This window comes from Miniopterus schreibersii (genome assembly GCF_964146895.1).
Source record: "Miniopterus schreibersii genome assembly, chromosome: 6".
Classification (NCBI taxonomy): Eukaryota; Metazoa; Chordata; class Mammalia; order Chiroptera; family Miniopteridae; genus Miniopterus; species Miniopterus schreibersii.
In genome coordinates, this window is record NC_138107.1 from 12,660,677 (window position 1) to 12,676,429 (window position 15,753).

The window sequence follows — 15,753 nt, forward strand, 5'->3', positions numbered from 1 at the left end:
CGCGCAGCCTAGAAGGTCCCTTTGGAGGACTTTGCAGTCGGGAGCAGGGAGCATGCGCACACGCCAGAGGGCGCTCCTAGCCAGCCCCTGAGCGCTCCGGGCAGGGGAGGGGCGGGGCCTGGGGCGGGGGCGGGGCTACGGGGACCGGAGGTGGGACCAGAGTTTTCCACTGCCCGGAGCAGCAAGGGACAGGGGGTGGAGGGAGAAACACAAAGGATGGGGGTGGGGTCTGAAGGGATGGGAGAGAGCAGGGCAGTACGGTGGACTCTGGATCTGAGGAAAGGGGAAGGTGCTGAGGGACCGCTGGGGAGAAGGGGGAGGGAACCGGGCGGGGTGGGGACACCGAGAGGAGCGGGGCTAGAAAACCAGAGGGAGGGTTGGGGAGAGCTGCGTGCTTGGAAGGGCGTTCTGTTCAGTGAGCGGCAGAGGACCCGGCATAAACGAGGCTCCCGGCTGTCTGCAGGGGCGCGATCCCGGCACGGAGCCCATGGCAGCGGGGTGGGGGGCAGTGGAGCCTGCACACTTTCCACCCCGAATCTCACAACGGCTTTCCTGAATCTGCAGTCCACGCCCCTCCCGGAGCCGTCCGGCTCCACCAGCCGGGAGCGCGTGGGGGGGAGGGCCGCGCTCCGGGGCGGGCGGAAGCGGGCGCTGAGCCTCGGGGTGGGGACCCAGCGACGACGGGGTCGGTCCAGAACGGCCCAGGCACCGGCGCGCGATGAGGGTGAGACCCCAGCAGACTCCCGCCCCCTTCTCTAAACTCCCAGCAGCCAGACTGGGAACCCCATCTGGCTCCGCCCCACACTACGCCGCCCGCCTCCACCTAGATCCGCCAGACTTTGGGGATCTATCCAGAGGGTACTTGTCGGGACCGGACACTTCTCCCCTCTTTCCTCTCACTGTCCGGGGAAGCCTTCCCATCCCTTTACCTCCCCAGACTGGAGGGCCGCTCAGCTTTGCACTTCAGGGCAGGGGTGGGTGGGAACTCTGCGAGCCTGGTTGCACCTGCACGCAGGTGGGAACGGGAGGGGAGGGAAAAGGGGGGGGGGCGTCAGCCTTGTCCCTTGTCTAAGGGGAGCAGGGGGAGGGGAATCCTGGAAGGAATCAGCAGATTAGAAAGGCGGGGTCCAGTGCTAAGCGGAGGTGGAGTTAGGCTGCCCTTGGAAGGAATGGAAGGGTGAGGGGCGAGGGCTGATTTCTGAGCGTTGTTTCTGTGTGGGACAGTTTCTTGCAAACTAGAACTAACCTGGAAGAGAGGGTGCAAGTCCCCTCTGGGGCCCCAGATGTACCCCCTCTTCCTGTGTGCACTTCTTGCTGCCTGGAGCAGGGGCACTGCTGTTAGGGAAAGTGGCCACTCCTGGCCCTGAGTGTGAGTGTCCCATCCTGGCTGCCTTCCACAGGAAACCTGACCTGAGGGACACAACGGGAAGGAAGCAGGTGGGTGTGGAGTCAGGAAGAGTGGCACAGGCCATCTGAAAGGGGGGGGGGGGGCTGTGGGCTGGGAAGCAGTATAACTGTTAAGAGTCCAAACCCTGTTCCGATCCCCAAAGCCAAGTTTTAGAGAGGCCAGGGATTTGGTGATGGCACTCCTGTGCCCTGCCACCAGTCAGAATCCATCCCAGCTCTCAAAGGCAGCCTCCTCCTAAAGCTTCCTTTAGTCTTCTAAAGTGACCTTGGGCAAGGTAATTAACCTCAGTTTGTTTCAACCTTAAAATGGGATAATAGAAGCTACCTCATAGGATTTTTGTGAGGATGGATTAAATATGTAAAATGCACATATGTAAAATGGCACAGAGTAAACAGAAAAGTGTGCTTTGGTTCTTTTTCTTGCTGTGGTGTTGTGTATACCTGCCCAGAGCTCTAGCCCCATTCTACCTGGTTTCATCTCTGTCTTACCCTCTAGAGTATGACCTCCTTGTGGGCAGAGCCCACCCCTTTTCTACTTCAGTAGTCACCCCCCACTCCCAAGACACTGTGGTCATACCAGGGCTTGCCCAGAGGAGAGCTGAAGAGATGCACTTAGAATTGTCCAATGAAATTGCCACTATAGGTAGAAGATAGAAAGACAAGGTTTTCCTCTGTCCTGGAGGAGCTTATAGACTAGATGAGGAGCTGAGAGAGACACAGGCAGCAAAGAAAAACATTATGGGCTGGAGAGGCTGAGAAGGGCTTCCTGGTGAAGTGGTCCTTTCACCTGGCTCAAGCCTACAGCTGGAAAAGTGGGGCCTGTGAAGGGAGTGGGGAGGAAGCAAGCTCACTGGCCTGGTAAGTATACAAAGAGGAATGGTGAGAGTTAAGGCTAGGGAGGTGGGGAAGGTGGGACCAGTCTGCTCAAAGGCTCACCAGAAAGGCAAAATGCCCTCTCCTCCCACTGTGGGCCTTCTCTTTCCTCCATCCCAATCTTAGGAGAACCCAGAGTTTGAGCTTCAACTCTGGAGCTGAAAGGCCTGGCCTCAAGATCTAGCTCTGCCCCTTACTAGCTGTGTGACCTTGGGCATACCATTTATGCTCACCCAGCCTCAATTTGGCCATCTGTAAAGTGGAGACAAAACTACCAACTAACTCACAAGGTTGTTGAATGAGATAATGTCTGTAGAGAGCACTTAGCACCTCCTAGTAGCACATTGTTAAGGACTGAGTAAATGGGAGGTGTTCTTGTTATTTTCTGGGCAGACGTTGCCATCAATGTCAGTGCTGAACCCTGGCTGGCCCCACCGAGGGGAGAGCCTCATCGCTCAGGATGCAGGTCCACCAGCGAACTTAGACAGTGGCCCAGGCCACCTGCCAGAGGAGGACCCTGAGGAGACCTCTGCTCAGGTAGTAGGAGTCCTGCCCTTCCTTCTGAGACCAATATGCCTCCACCTTTTGGACCTCCTCCCATTTCCACCAGCTGGGGAGAGACAGCCTTTTTGCCCAGCCTCTTGTGGCCCTTTTCTCTCTGCAGGGGCTGTTTCTACAGCCCCCTCAGGACATGAGAGTTTGACTAAATGTATTCATGTGAATACACATTATGTCTCCAAGGGGATCTGTATTGTCAAAAGAGACCTGAGGGGCTTTGGCCCTGAGTGAAGGGGGTGATTTCAAGCATAAGAAGGGAAGCTGTTTTGGGGTGTGACGCTCCCCAAGCTCCATCAATCAGACCACAAATGCAGGAGTGGATGAGCTGTCCCAGTGATCTTGAAGTTGACTGTTCAAAAGAAGTAGGGGAGAGTTGGGGGGGGGGGGGAGGAGAGTATGCTTGGATGTTGTTCCAGATTGGAGAAGAGGTGGTAATGAGAAGGGGAGGAGAGAGGGGGAAAGAAGGAAAACCTAGCTCCATTCCTCATCTTCTGCTGTGTCTCCTCAGGATCCTGAAGTTCTGAGCCTGGGGCTCCCTGGCCTGGACACCAACCGAACCCCAAACTGGCCTGGGCTCTGGATGCTCCTGCAGCAGCTCCCTCCACAGGACAGCGATGTGGGTCTCCCTCTCCCCAGCTTCCCTCTCTTTACATACTGTGGGAAGAACCTTGGTCCAGAAGTCAGGGAACATGAATTTAAGGCCTAGCTATGCCACTAATTGGGGGAAGTCATTCCCCCACCCCCCGCCTGAGTTTTCACATCTACATAATGGGTACAATTATCTACATAATGGCTGTTCTGCCCACAACAATGCTTAGTTGAAGAGCTAATGAGAAAATGGACATGAATGACTTTTGAAACAAATAATGGAATGTACAAATGTAGGGAGTGTGGTTAAGTATTTATTGAGGCCCTGTAATTCAGTTGGGAAGTCAAGATAGGAGAATATGGAATAAATAGGGAAAACACAATGGGAAGTGATATTGAGCTACATACAGTTCATTGGCAGCAAGGACCTAAATATGTGGGGACAGGGCTAAGTGCTATGGAGCTGTCAGACCAGAGTGATGACCTTGGGGGGGGGGTAAGACTGAGGTGGATTTACTGGCACTCTTGTCCCTTGTCCCTCTTTCCCTCTCTGTCTCAATGCCCATCTATGCTGCTATTGCCTGCACCTCTCTGAGGTTCTGCAGCCTTCCTTTGACCCAGCAGCTAAGCCTTCTCTCTCCACTCAAACTTCAATCTTGCCTGCTGGGGCCCTCTCCGGCACAGTGGAACCTGTTTCCACAGGAGCGATACTGCCTGGCCCTTGGGGAGGAGGAGCTGGCTGAGCTGCGGCTCTTCTGTGCCCAGCGGAGACAGGAGGCCCTGGGACAGGGGGTGGTGTGCCAGATACCTCCCAGGCTCAAAGAATGCACCTGTGAGAAGGTATGCAGTACCCACCCACCCCCAATATTCCTCTCCCTCCACTCTTTGCCCTCTCAATTCTGCAGAAGGAGCTAGCTTCTGAGACTCTGGTTGGGGATTGATAGTATGGCAAACTTTAAGAAAAAGAGAAACCAATTTTGGGGGTTCTTGGTGAGCCTGCAGTGGGGGTGGGGTTGGAATGGAAGAGCCAGGGGGGAAGCTAGGAGGGTGGTACTGCCTCTGACCAGCCAGCACCCCTGCCTGACAGTGCAGGGATCTGCTGAGGCCAGGGGAATACGGAGTGTTTGCAGCCCGGGCAGGAGAGCGGCGCTGCTGGCACCCGACTTGCTTTACCTGCCAGGCCTGTGGCCAGGCCCTGATAAACCTCATCTACTTCTACCACGATGGGCACCTCTACTGTGGCCGTCATCACGCTGAGCTGCTGAGGCCTCGCTGCCCTGCTTGTGACGAGGTACAGCTCTGAGTGGGGGGGCTGAGGGTGTCTGCTCAGGGTCCCAACTTGGCAGGATGCAAGGGAACATCTCTCCCAGTATCAGGGAGTGGAGAGAACGAGGCACCAGCCTGGGGCCTTTGTGTTCAATTGCTGACTTGAACTTTGGGCATGTGGGACCCTTTGCGCCCTCCCCCACGGCAAGCAGTTTCCCCCATATTTTCTGGAACCAAGAGAATTTCTCTGGAGCAGGTACTCTTGGATAGACTCTTGCCCATCAGTATGCTGGGCGCCCAGTGTTAATGTTAGCATAAAAGGCAGCGCCGAACCCTGGGCTGGGAGTCCAGGCAACACGGTCGCACTCGTGGCTTTGCCACCTGCTAGCTGGGGGATCCTGGCTAAGCCAGTCAGCCCTCCCTGCGTCGGAGAGTGGTTGAGTAGATCAAATGGGAAAGTCTGTAGACGTGCTTTAGCGTTAACTGGCTATAAGGCGTGGTCACTGGATGAATGAATAAATGAATGAATGAATGAATGAATGAGCGAGCCGTTTCCCCCCCCTCTCTCTCAGCTGATCTTCTCCCGGCGCTGCACCGAGGCGGAGGGATGGCGCTGGCACGAGAACCACTTCTGCTGCCAGGACTGCGCCGGGCCCTTGGGCGGAGGACGTTATGCCCTGCCGGGGGGTGGCCCTTGCTGCCCCAGCTGCTTTGAGAGTCGCTATTCGGATGCCGGCACGAGCCCGGCTGCGACACTGGAAGGAAGGCTGTCGCTTGGTAAGGGAGGAAAGGTGCAGATCAAAGGGGAAGAGGGCTTGGGCTGGGCAGAGGAGGGATTTCTCCCGGGCTGGGACCCCGGCCCCAGTCCCACGCCGTCCCGTCCCTCCAGCAGCGCCCTCCAGCAGCGCCCCCGTCCTCCAACTGCACCCCCCAAACCCGAGCCTGGGGGCCCGCAGATCTCACCGTGCATCCCTGGCCGGAGCGCTCCAAGGGCCTCCAGAACCCACCCCGCGCCGCGGTTGAGGTTGCGGCGCGGGACTAGCTCGTGGACTGGGAACGCCGCCGCCCTCTGGTGGGCGGAGGCGGGGAGGGGCGAGGAGCCCCGGAGAGGACTCCCGGCGGCGGCGGCGCGCAACACTCGGGGGCGGGGCGGGAGGCTGGGCATATCGACCGGGGGCCCCCGCGCCGGGATCTGGGAGTGGGAGACTCGGGGCCCTGAGACAGGCCTGTCTGATTCGGCCCGTAGCAGGGGAGGCGGGGCTCGACGGAGTTGAAGGAGGGGACCGCGCCCCACTACACTCCGCTACTATCTCCGGAGCAGCCCTCGCCGCAGGTGCCAGCTGCAGTCCAGAAGCCCAGAGGGGACTGCTTGGATCCAGCCCGGAGCAGGAGTGTCGATCTGGGGACAAGGCTGAGGCACCCAAAGGACGAGAGATGGGCCCCCTGGAGACGCCCATTGATCCCAAGGAGGACGCCCCCTGCCCCACCTGCTCCTCTTCCTCTGATTCAGAACCAGAAGGCTTTTTCTTAGGCCAGCGCCTTCCCCGGTCTTGCAAGACCCCGGGAAGTCTACAAGCTGGGGACAGAGACACCTCCAGGAAGCACTGCACCATTTGCTAGTGGCGAGCCTGGAGAAGGGGGCGGGGGGGGGGGGTCTGTAAGGCGGTAGGCCGAGACTCCACCCCCTATACAAATCCTAGACTGAAAGCAATCAGGCACACGCCTGGGAGAGGCGGCGGGCCGACGAGCTTGAGTACTCCCTCTTCAGTCCGCGCATTCTGTGACTTTTGATGGAGAATTTCTTGAGAAGCCCCTCTTCCCAAAGCTACGCAGTCCCTGCTGAGCTAGCCCCTACGCCGACCCCACAGGCTGGGACAGCTCGAGCTCCAGCCTCCTCCTCCTGAGCAAATGCTGTGACCACTGAGGCCACGTGCGACATGACCGGGCTGGCGAGCCGAAGGCCTGGACGGAGCCGGAGGTGGAGCTGGAGCAGGGACGCTCCTCCCCTTGCAGAGCTCGGGGACGCGCAGCCCGGCAGTTCCACCTCGCCCTCCGGCGTCCGACCGGGTTCGAGCGGCGGCGCCTTCCGCACGCCGGCGGCCGCCGAGACCGGAAGCAGCGTCATCCGTTTGCGCCGACACGGTTCCTCGTCGGAGGCCTTGCGGAACGAGCAGGTGCTGCTATGGCTTCCAGCGGCATCGGTATGAACGCTGGTGGCTCGTCAAATGAAGCTCCTGAAATTCCAGACAACGTGGGAGATTGGCTTCGGGGCGTTTACCGCTTCGCCACCGATAGGAATGATTTCCGGAGGTAACGGAGGCCCGGAGCCTGGTCCCTCTCTGCCCCCCGCCCCGGGGCCCTGCGCATAGCCTGCGGCGTTTCCCTTCGCCCAGGCTGGCGCCTCCGGCTCCTTCCGACGGTTAACATCTAGGCCTCTTAGTGACTCTGGCCGTGGTTTGCTGAGGTCCTTGACTGGGAGAGTTCCCATGCGGCAAAAGCGGTATTTTCAGTTACTGGCCTGTCTAGAAAATTTCACCTAGATTGGGGTGGGGGTGGGGTGGACCGGACCGGACCGGACCGGACCCTGGAAGAAGCGCCAACACACAAACTGGCTTTTCGGCCCTGGACTAGTGCTTCATTGGTCTTTGCATTTGACCCTGTTCTTATTAGACACAGACACTAAGTCCAAATAACTGTGTGGATCTTGGGCAATCTACCATGTAATGATCAACGCTCCTGAAATCTAAGTTTTGCCTCGGGGAGGTTTTTCCAGGGTGGCAGTGAGAAGCCTTTCCCCCCAGTTAACTTTGGTTAACCAAAGATAAGTGATTCAGTGACCACAAGGTTAATAGAATACATTTTTTCTCCAGGAACTTGATCCTCAATTTGGGGCTTTTTGCTGCAGGAGTTTGGCTGGCCAGGAATTTGAGTGACATTGACTTAATGGCACCTCAGCCAGGGGTGTAGTCAAATAGGTAAGCACTTCACCACTGCTCTGTGTCTTAAGAGTTTTAGAGGCTGGGAGAAGCAATAAACTTATCAACTATTCTCAAAATATAGAAAAGAGACTTGATGTAAAACCTTTGGCAGCTTCCCAGTTAAATGTGTTTCCATGTTAGAAGGGATTTAAGTCTACCAATTTCCCTCCAGTGATTCTACATTTCTAATGCCACCTGCTGTCTGGTCATCTGATTGTAGACACATGGAACCCGTGATGTACTTGAACCTTCCAAACAGCCTCCAATCTGACCATCACAAGACTTACCCTGATGGCGGCAGAAGTTTGCTTCAGATGAGCACCTTCCTTTCCCTGCCTGATTAACTTTTCTTTGTGAGTCTACTCAGAACTCCATTCTCTGGTCAGCAGTCAGGCTTTAGCTAAAGTGTTGTCCTCTGTTTTGTAAAGTTCTGTACATAACTCCGAAGTTTCTGTAGGGGGTGTGATCTCTACTCTTGTCTTGAGGCATAACCTGATGGAATTTTAACATTTGAAATAAAGACTGCCCACAAAGACAGCCATTTTAAATTCTTTTAATAAGAAACTTCATCTTACAAAAACAAGGTGTAAAAAGTCGATTTACAAAAATCATAAAAACATGATTTATATTTCACACTCAAAAGAGACTGGAACAAGCCCCAAACATGGTTGTGACAGAGGTGGTTTGCTTCATATTAAAAGGGGAAAAAAAGATGTTAACAGGATAAAGCTTACTGACGAATTTCCATTTTTGAGCATTACTAGGGGAAGAAGCCATTTGGTGTTGCATAGCTGGTTAGTGCACCAGGTGGGTTTTCCAGGCACCAGGGAGGCATTGTTGCTGTAATAGAATGGGATTTATTGGCAGAAAGGGCAGTGATGTGCAGGTGGAGGCAAGGTGTTAAATAAGCCTGGGCAATGGGCACTAAAGTGAGCAGCTGCCTGCTTGAGAAAACTGCTTCCTTCACAAAGAAATAGGTTTTCTGACCCTGAAATTCATGGTAGTATGTAACGAACAATGGAATATGTAACAAACTGGCTTAGAAAGAGTCATGTAAGGAGAGATGTGGAGATAGAGATAGGTTCCCCTTGAAAACTTTTCCTAGTTGATTTACTCTACTAGGCATTTAAAAAAATACTGATTTTCCATGCCAAGTCTCTCAATGGAACTGGTGTGGGATAAGGGACATGAATTGGAAGGGAGGGTCAGTAAAAATGTACCACAGTGGCCTAATTGTTACAGTTGACAGATGTTGTCAAGCAACCTGTTTACTAAAGGTAAATAGGACAAAATAGTCCCTCTTGACCCTGCAGGCATAAATCTCATTAAGAAAGCTGTTTGAGAATTTGATTTTTAACATATTTTCTATTAAAAAGTACCATTTCCTTGTATTAATCAGGTAGGTCCCATCTATTAGGAGGAGTGAGTTTGAGCCAGTGAATTCAGGGCTGTGGCTGGCTTAACATGAAACCATGACTCTTTAAGAGTCTACAGTGGGATCACTGAGGATTTGACAGGTTTATGTCTAACCGAGTGTTAAGATGAGGAAGGGTCATGTATATGAGAGCAAGGCTTACGTTTGAAGCCATCAACCCCAGAATGGTGACCAGGAAGGAAACTTTTATGCTACAGCATAGATCTAAGCCCCTTCCCACCTGCATCAGACCACTGCTAGGACCAATATGAGCATCTCCTGTTCTTTATAACAATGAAACATATCCTTGAAGTCTGCTACCAGATCTCATAATTGTGAACAGTTCTATTTCATAAAACTTTTCAAAGTTAAAAATCAAAACCCAGCAAAAATTAGGATATGGTAGCTTTCAAAAGCATTGAAATTTCATTCAAAATTTAATGTTTTATATTGTATGTCAACTGCAATTTAAAACATTTTAAAATTATTTTTAAAAACAATGTTTTAGCTTCAAGTAATAGTGTTCACTGTTGGTTGGTTTGTAAAGCCATATGCTGGTAAAGTCAAGTTTGATTTAAACTGCTTAATTCCTCAAAGTGGTAAGACTAGCAAATAAAGCAACCAAATCTACAATTTCAAAAATCATAACGAGTAATCATTCTATAAATGAAAGTGCTGGCTTTCACTATTCCAACACGTAACTCCCCAAGGGAAGTCAGCTTTACATCCTGTCAGTTGTCAGCCCTGGCTAATTAACACAGTGCTATGAAAATCTCTTACACTACCTACTTAGATTTTAAATGGAAACATGGCAGTAGAGTAAGTATGGAAAGAGTCCACAAAAATGACCACCTCAATGCTGTAGTAGCTATGGTGTACTTCAGGCAATGTGTGGATTGAGTCCACAGTGGTTAAAGTCAAGGCCATAGACCAAGAGGAGGGTTAACTTAAATGTGGAAGATACAAACTAAACTCACAGTCATATTTGGAAGGCGCGTTCAGCTGTAGTGCTGACTTGAAAGGATCTGAGCCACCAGGGAGATGCATAGTTACCTGGTAAAAAACTAAGTGGCCATGGAAGGTTCTATCCAAAGATAGAGCCTCCTCACCTAATTAAGCCAGTAGTTAGGCTGAGGGACCCATTGATTAAATGTGCTCTGAGTGGTGAGCTTTTGAAACACCATTTGGTGAAGTCTCATGAAATCAGTGGAAACCTTGAGGTCGGAATAAAAGGACATTGCTGTAAACAGCTGACAGGTGAGCAGACTGGGTCTCACCTCCCACAGCCACTCAGCACCATCCCAGCTGACACCTGCAGGGAAAGGGGCTGCGATGGGTTCTTTGAGTCTTCTCTTTTGCGCGTTACACAGTGCACTGGCTTGCCTTACAATCTAAACTAAAGGTTCACATATAGGGGATTGTGTTCTACACTGCTTTCTTTTCTGCAAAAGAACTTTAGAACTAATGAAGGTAGTTATTTCAGGGAACCCATTTTTGTTTGACTTCTACCATAAGTTGCCCAGCATTAGAAAAACAAAAAGGCCTTTTCTGAACATTTGTGCTCTCCCACCAAGCTGGAAAAGCAACCCTTCCACTCCTAGGATATAACCCCAGATGGGGTGTAGTATCTGGTTAGGAAGGGGTGGCCCTCCCAGCCTGATTTCAAAAGGCTTGAGTTAATGTTTTGAACATAAGGGTGGTGAAAAAGAATGGGGTACATAGTCTGCTTGAAAAGTAGACATTTCATGAATAATAACAAATACAGATTTTGGGCATTACAGTAAAATTTCAGATCTTGCTGGTAAGAATAATTTCCTTTCACACATGAGATATGAAACGCTTTTAAAAGTCTGATACCAAACGTCCTTTACACTATACAGACCAATTTGCCACTTGAAATGACAAGAAGGAATCCTTTCCCTTAATCTTTTCAATCCCATGCAAACCATAATTGGGTACAAGGCACCAAATTTTATGAATTGTATAAAATTAGTTCACAAAGCTTTATCAGTAAGTAAAACAAACTCCCATTTCTCCTTCCCTGCCTACCACCCCCACATCCCACCCCCCACACCCAACCAAGTTTTCATTCTGCACTACTGTTGACCTCTCTCAGGCTTATGCTGGGGCCTGGCTAGGGCCATGCCCCACTGCCAGCCAACCCACCCCATTTGTTCTTGTAATAAGATAGAACTGTAAGCCAGAGAAGGGAACTCATACAATCACTGACTCTAGGAACCTTGCCATTAAAAACAAAAATAAACTCTGCTATTGAGTCCATAGGACACATTAACACTTCTACAGTTTCCAATTTTATTCATGACGTTTAAAGAGACATCTGGAAATTCTTTAGAGTGTGGCACCACCCCCCTCAGCCTGGGAGGGGCTGGATCAAAGCTGGCAAGAGCTCTGTCCACCAGTTAATAAGAGCTTCAGTTTCTGGCTGTTGAGGGCATTCCTAATCTTTTTTACACTAGAATGGATGCTCATCTCCGAGGCAACCACAAATATGAAGGTCAAGCTAGACTGAGGTAAAAATCCTTTGTGAGGGCCAGGGTGCGTTCATCTTGGCTGGCTACAGCAGAAAGTAAACACACCAGCCAACTGCTACAGGCTCCTGGAACAGGACTCTAACTAGTCTGAGAGAGAAGCAGGTCCGTGCGGTTCACAGTTAGGAGATCTTGGGTTTGATTTGGCAGCATCTAGGCAACTTCTACCTGGTTCTTATTTTCTTCTCTTTAGAATGTTTCAATTTAAAGTAAGATGCAACTAAGAAATTCATCTACTTCCAATATGTAAATAAATTAAAGGCAGAGGGACATTTCCCTCACAACGGCCATTGGCTTCTGTAGCAGGGAACTCCTTTAATAAAAATCTTTATAAATACTAACGTTTCAACAGCGTCTAGTGCTGCTGCCTGTGGGTACCTGAGGAGTCTGTGACTGCAGGGGCACCTCCAAGAGCGTGCAGCTCAGTGAGGACTCTGATGTTGGTGGCTACGCCAACTCATTTTGAACAAGTTTGTTAATTTGATACAGGGGTGCTCAGCTAAGTTAAGACTTATTTTACAAAGTTTTAATCTGTTAATATGCCTTATATTTGGTATAAAACTATTTTTAAAAATTAAATTTGAAGATCTTTTAATTTTCCACTAAATGTTCACTTTTCTTAAATATTTCCTCGGACAGCCTGAGGGATGAAGTAGATGCTTTATTAGTTCTCCATTTGTAAGTTCTCTTTTTCTAGAATAATAAATACAGCATTCAATGAAAGATGAGGCACAATTTATATTTTCCTTTCCTTTTACTCTCCTGGGGCTTTTTTAGTTAATGGGCTTTTCTACGGCCACAAAAAGTCACCACCAATCATGCCGATTTGAAAACGTGGATATGGAGAGTATAACTTCACATCAGAGCCTCTGGCAGTGTGCGCAGCTGTGACACTTTAAAACAGTGTCCAGGAGAGAGTGAGCCCAGGCTGAGCTTATACAAAGAAGCCTGCAGCAGACAATATAAACCAAACAGCATAAAAAATGCCATACGCTATCGCTTCCAAATAAAAGCTAAATATTACAGAAACCTCACAGTGTTGGAAAAAGCAAGTTTAATATAAAATATAGTCACTCCCCCTTCTTTATCAGGGTGAGCCATTTTCTGTCTGAATTTCCTCCATGTCTCAGTGCTGTCTGGCAAGTCCTTTGGGAGAATTAATCTCAAAAGAGGTAAAAACAAATGTTCTAGATCTGCTCTAGGGTGTGGCTCATCGACAGCGCTGAAGCTACGACTCTCATTTGTTAATTTGTTAGCCTCTCTTTTCTCAACTTCCCACCCCTCCCCAAACTCCCTTCCATATTTACTCCCTTCAAGTGACAACTGTACTTCTACCTGAATTGAAATGTTAATATGACATACTCAGTCAAAAGATGAGCTTTCATATGACAAGCTGAGGCAGCCTGCAGCAACCCCACAAGAAGAGTTACAGTTTGCATTCACTTGCACTGGTGAGTCTAAGTGCAATTAAGAAGGGAAGTTCAGTGGTGCTTGATGGCGTGGAAGGTTTCCACCTGGACAATTTCGTTCCACTTAGAAACTGACCCAGTGTAGAAAGATCTGTTTTGCTAGCGCTGGAGTAAAGGACAGGGCACTCTTGCTTTCTCTGGTGGACTTTGTGGCTGGGTAAAGAAACAGGAGGGATTATAAGATTTGAAAGGAAACAAGCCAGAGCCATCAGCAGTAAACTGTTCAGACATATAGGGGAGCAGATTCCTAAGCTCTAGGAAAGCAAAAGCTCCCCAAAATTGTGAACAATAATGTTCTAACCCTCCAGGAGCAAGAAAGACGCTGTGAGCTAAGAAAAGCTGCATACTGCACCAGGTGAGAACAGGGTACAGGCATTCAAATAAGCCCTGGGCCACCGGCTGTTCCCGCCCACCCTCAACTGAGTTCTGAGAAAGCCTCAGACAACTGACCTAAAGACGAATTTAAACCAAACCCTAGACCTTGACCTGACCTGAACCAGGGATTTGCTACAGAACTGGGTAGCCAGGAGTGCCCTTAGGCTACAAAGAACATGTCATGTGCCCATTTATTGCTTCCCCATATGAACTGCTCCTTTAGAATGGAGGGATGTTGATGCCAGTCTCAGAAGATGTGGAATGATTAAATGAGCAGCAGCCAGGGAGGGTATGACATATGAAAAACCTCCCATTTTGCATGAGGAAATTTGTTCCATGCATCTCATTCTACTCTTCAACTGCTATCCCCACAAAAAGTAAGTCTGTAAGTTTTCAACCCTTGAAGATTACTCCTTTATAGGAGCAATTCCTTAGACTTCACCTGCTGCCTTGGAACCAATCCCATCCTGAAAGCTGCCAGCCCAGAGCCCCTCCTCATGTGCTCTGTCCTGGGCTGCTCACATCAGGGGATTCTTCTGGTGCTGCAGGGAGGTCCTGATTAGCAGGGGAATCACATAATGGAAAGAAAGCATGGCTGCTCTCCTGGCTGGACATGATCAGTTTACTCCTTTTTCGCTCTACCCAGATCCCTCTATATTCAGGAGTAACTGATGAAAGACTCTTCATACAGGTTACTCCTTTTAATTTGTTTTATCAAAGGAGGGGCTTTCCAAATCCATTCAAAACAAAGTGACTACAGATTTTATGATAGCACATGAGTCACCTGGCACCTCTGCTCTAGACCCAGTGAGGCAAACCTAGTAACCTGTTCCTGCAGTAAACCTTGCTTCCTATCAGAGGAAAGATGTACGGACACCAATGGTTTGAAAGCAAGCCAGTCTTGGACATGTGCCTCCCATTCAGGGGAAGGCCCGTGGTCTGCCCTCGTTGTTGCTGGGCTGCACCTGAGCTTGGAGGTGGGGTTCAGAGATTCTTGCATTGCCCTGAACTGTTCTTTGAGTATAAAAAAGGATGTAGGCTTGAGTTCTGCACACTTCCTCGACACTGCACACATTCAGCTTTGAGTCATTGCAGTGGACCCAGAAACCTAGGGAACCAAAGGAGAGAAAGAGTAAATGACTCCCCAACTCGTATTTCCAGTCAGCAGGCGAAACCAGGAGATGAGGAAGGGGCGGAGGAGTGTGAAGAGAGCCAACCCTGGATTGGTGGTGGTGGTGGGGAGGCAATTAAATGAGAGCAAGAGTCTTTCTTGTAACCACCGGCTTCCATCCCACCAAACCCACCACAATACTGCTTACAATATTGACTGGCTCTAATTTTATTCAGGCTTTTTCATTCCCCGTCAGGGCCTCCTACAAAGACATCCAGGGCAGTGAGGTGAAGAGGGGGAAGAGAAGGAGGAGGAAAGGGGAAATGTAAATAGAGAGGAGTGATAAAGGAAAATTCATAAGGAATAAAAAGTTGTTTGTGCCTGGCCAGGGTGGCTCAGCGGTTGAGCATTGACCTAGGATCCAGATCACGGTTCAATTCCCAGCTCGATCCCCAGTAGGGGGCATGCAGGGGGCAGCTGGTCAATGACTCTCTCTCATCATTGATGTATCAACTCTCTCTCTCCCTCTCCCTTCCTCTCTCTCAAATCAATAAAGATATGTATTTTCAAAAAGTTATTTGTTCACAGGCTCACTGGCTACCCCAAGGGCTGAGGGTTCAAGATCAGTACACTACTGAAAAGACCTCGAAATGCACCTGCCCCAGTGCAGTAGCTGGGAGGCTCTGCTCTCAGGACAAGGGCTGAAAGCTTCTTGCGAGGGGCCCTTGTATCCTCACATGTCCCATGGGATGTAGTAAGGACACAGTGAATACTCAGTAAATGTCCTCAACTTTATTATGAGCTGAGGCTAGTGAGATTCATACAATATCTCTTCAAGGTTAGATGGGTCATATCATTTCTGCATAACCAAAAAGGAAACAGAGGTCTGCAGCACAAGTATTAATAATAATAACCTCTAACATTAATTGAGCATAATGTGCTAGGCACTGTGCTAAGCACTTTTACACGTGTCAGTTCTTATTAATTTTTAGAACAATCTTATGTTATTACTTAGTAATTTATCAAAAATTTGAATCAAACATCCATAATTCTTCCAACTGGGTTTAAATGTATGTAATATCCCCCTAAAGATGAAAAGGAAAGCAATGAAATGTGGACAGACCACCCTTTTCCATGTCCCCCACCCTACAGGGTAAAGCACACG

General features: G+C 49.9%; 3 protein-coding genes across 13 annotated transcripts in view; 2 read left to right on the top strand and 1 right to left on the bottom strand.

The window, feature by feature from the left end:
- The first annotated feature begins 256 nt into the window (after positions 1-256).
- PRICKLE4 (prickle planar cell polarity protein 4) lies at positions 257-7,002 on the top strand. Of its 5 annotated transcripts, none has more exons than XM_081141047.1 (8): positions 257-289; positions 1,401-1,437; positions 2,674-2,817; positions 3,347-3,454; positions 4,129-4,266; positions 4,514-4,717; positions 5,265-5,469; positions 5,939-7,002. In XM_081141047.1, the coding sequence occupies exons 3-8, from the start codon at positions 2,686-2,688 to the stop codon at positions 6,310-6,312; spliced, it is 1,161 nt and encodes a 386-aa protein (XP_080997173.1). In that variant the 5' UTR covers positions 257-289; positions 1,401-1,437; positions 2,674-2,685; the 3' UTR covers positions 6,313-7,002. The 5 variants fall into 5 exon arrangements, with proteins under 5 accessions (XP_080997173.1, XP_080997171.1, XP_080997169.1 ...); XM_081141045.1 differs by lacking the exon at positions 257-289 and adding an exon at positions 579-724; XM_081141043.1 differs by lacking the exons at positions 257-289; positions 1,401-1,437 and adding an exon at positions 618-724.
- On the top strand, positions 6,787-8,207 carry TOMM6 (translocase of outer mitochondrial membrane 6). Its single transcript, XM_081141048.1, has 3 exons — positions 6,787-7,002; positions 7,563-7,667; positions 7,891-8,207. The coding sequence occupies exons 1-2, from the start codon at positions 6,875-6,877 to the stop codon at positions 7,657-7,659; spliced, it is 225 nt and encodes a 74-aa protein (XP_080997174.1). The 5' UTR covers positions 6,787-6,874; the 3' UTR covers positions 7,660-7,667; positions 7,891-8,207.
- A 4,959-nt stretch (positions 8,208-13,166) lies between these two features.
- Positions 13,167-15,753, bottom strand: part of USP49 (ubiquitin specific peptidase 49) — a 73,458-nt gene continuing 70,871 nt past the window's right edge. For 6 of the 7 annotated variants that reach the window (XM_081141052.1, XM_081141051.1, XM_081141054.1 and 3 more), the window contains one exon: positions 13,167-14,585. In XM_081141052.1, coding sequence (XP_080997178.1) covers positions 14,398-14,585 — 188 coding nt within the window. In that variant the 3' untranslated portion in view covers positions 13,167-14,397. The remainder of the gene's footprint in view (positions 14,586-15,753) is intronic. The other variant, XM_081141055.1, reaches the window with a different exon arrangement.

What these genes read in the sequence shown, in the direction of transcription:
- PRICKLE4 (XM_081141043.1), top strand. An exon ending in CTGAGGAGACCTCTGCTCAG is followed by an intron (nt 2,818 to 3,346) that starts GTAGTAGGAGTC and finishes GTGTCTCCTCAG; the next exon opens with GATCCTGAAGTTCTGAGCCT. An exon ending in GGAAGGAAGGCTGTCGCTTG is followed by an intron (nt 5,470 to 5,938) that starts GTAAGGGAGGAA and finishes TTCGGCCCGTAG; the next exon opens with CAGGGGAGGCGGGGCTCGAC.
- TOMM6 (XM_081141048.1), top strand. Translation starts at nt 6,875, where the DNA reads ATGGCTTCCAGCGGCATCGGTATGAACGCTGGTGGCTCGTCAAATGAA. An exon ending in GATAGGAATGATTTCCGGAG is followed by an intron (nt 7,003 to 7,562) that starts GTAACGGAGGCC and finishes TTTTTTCTCCAG; the next exon opens with GAACTTGATCCTCAATTTGG.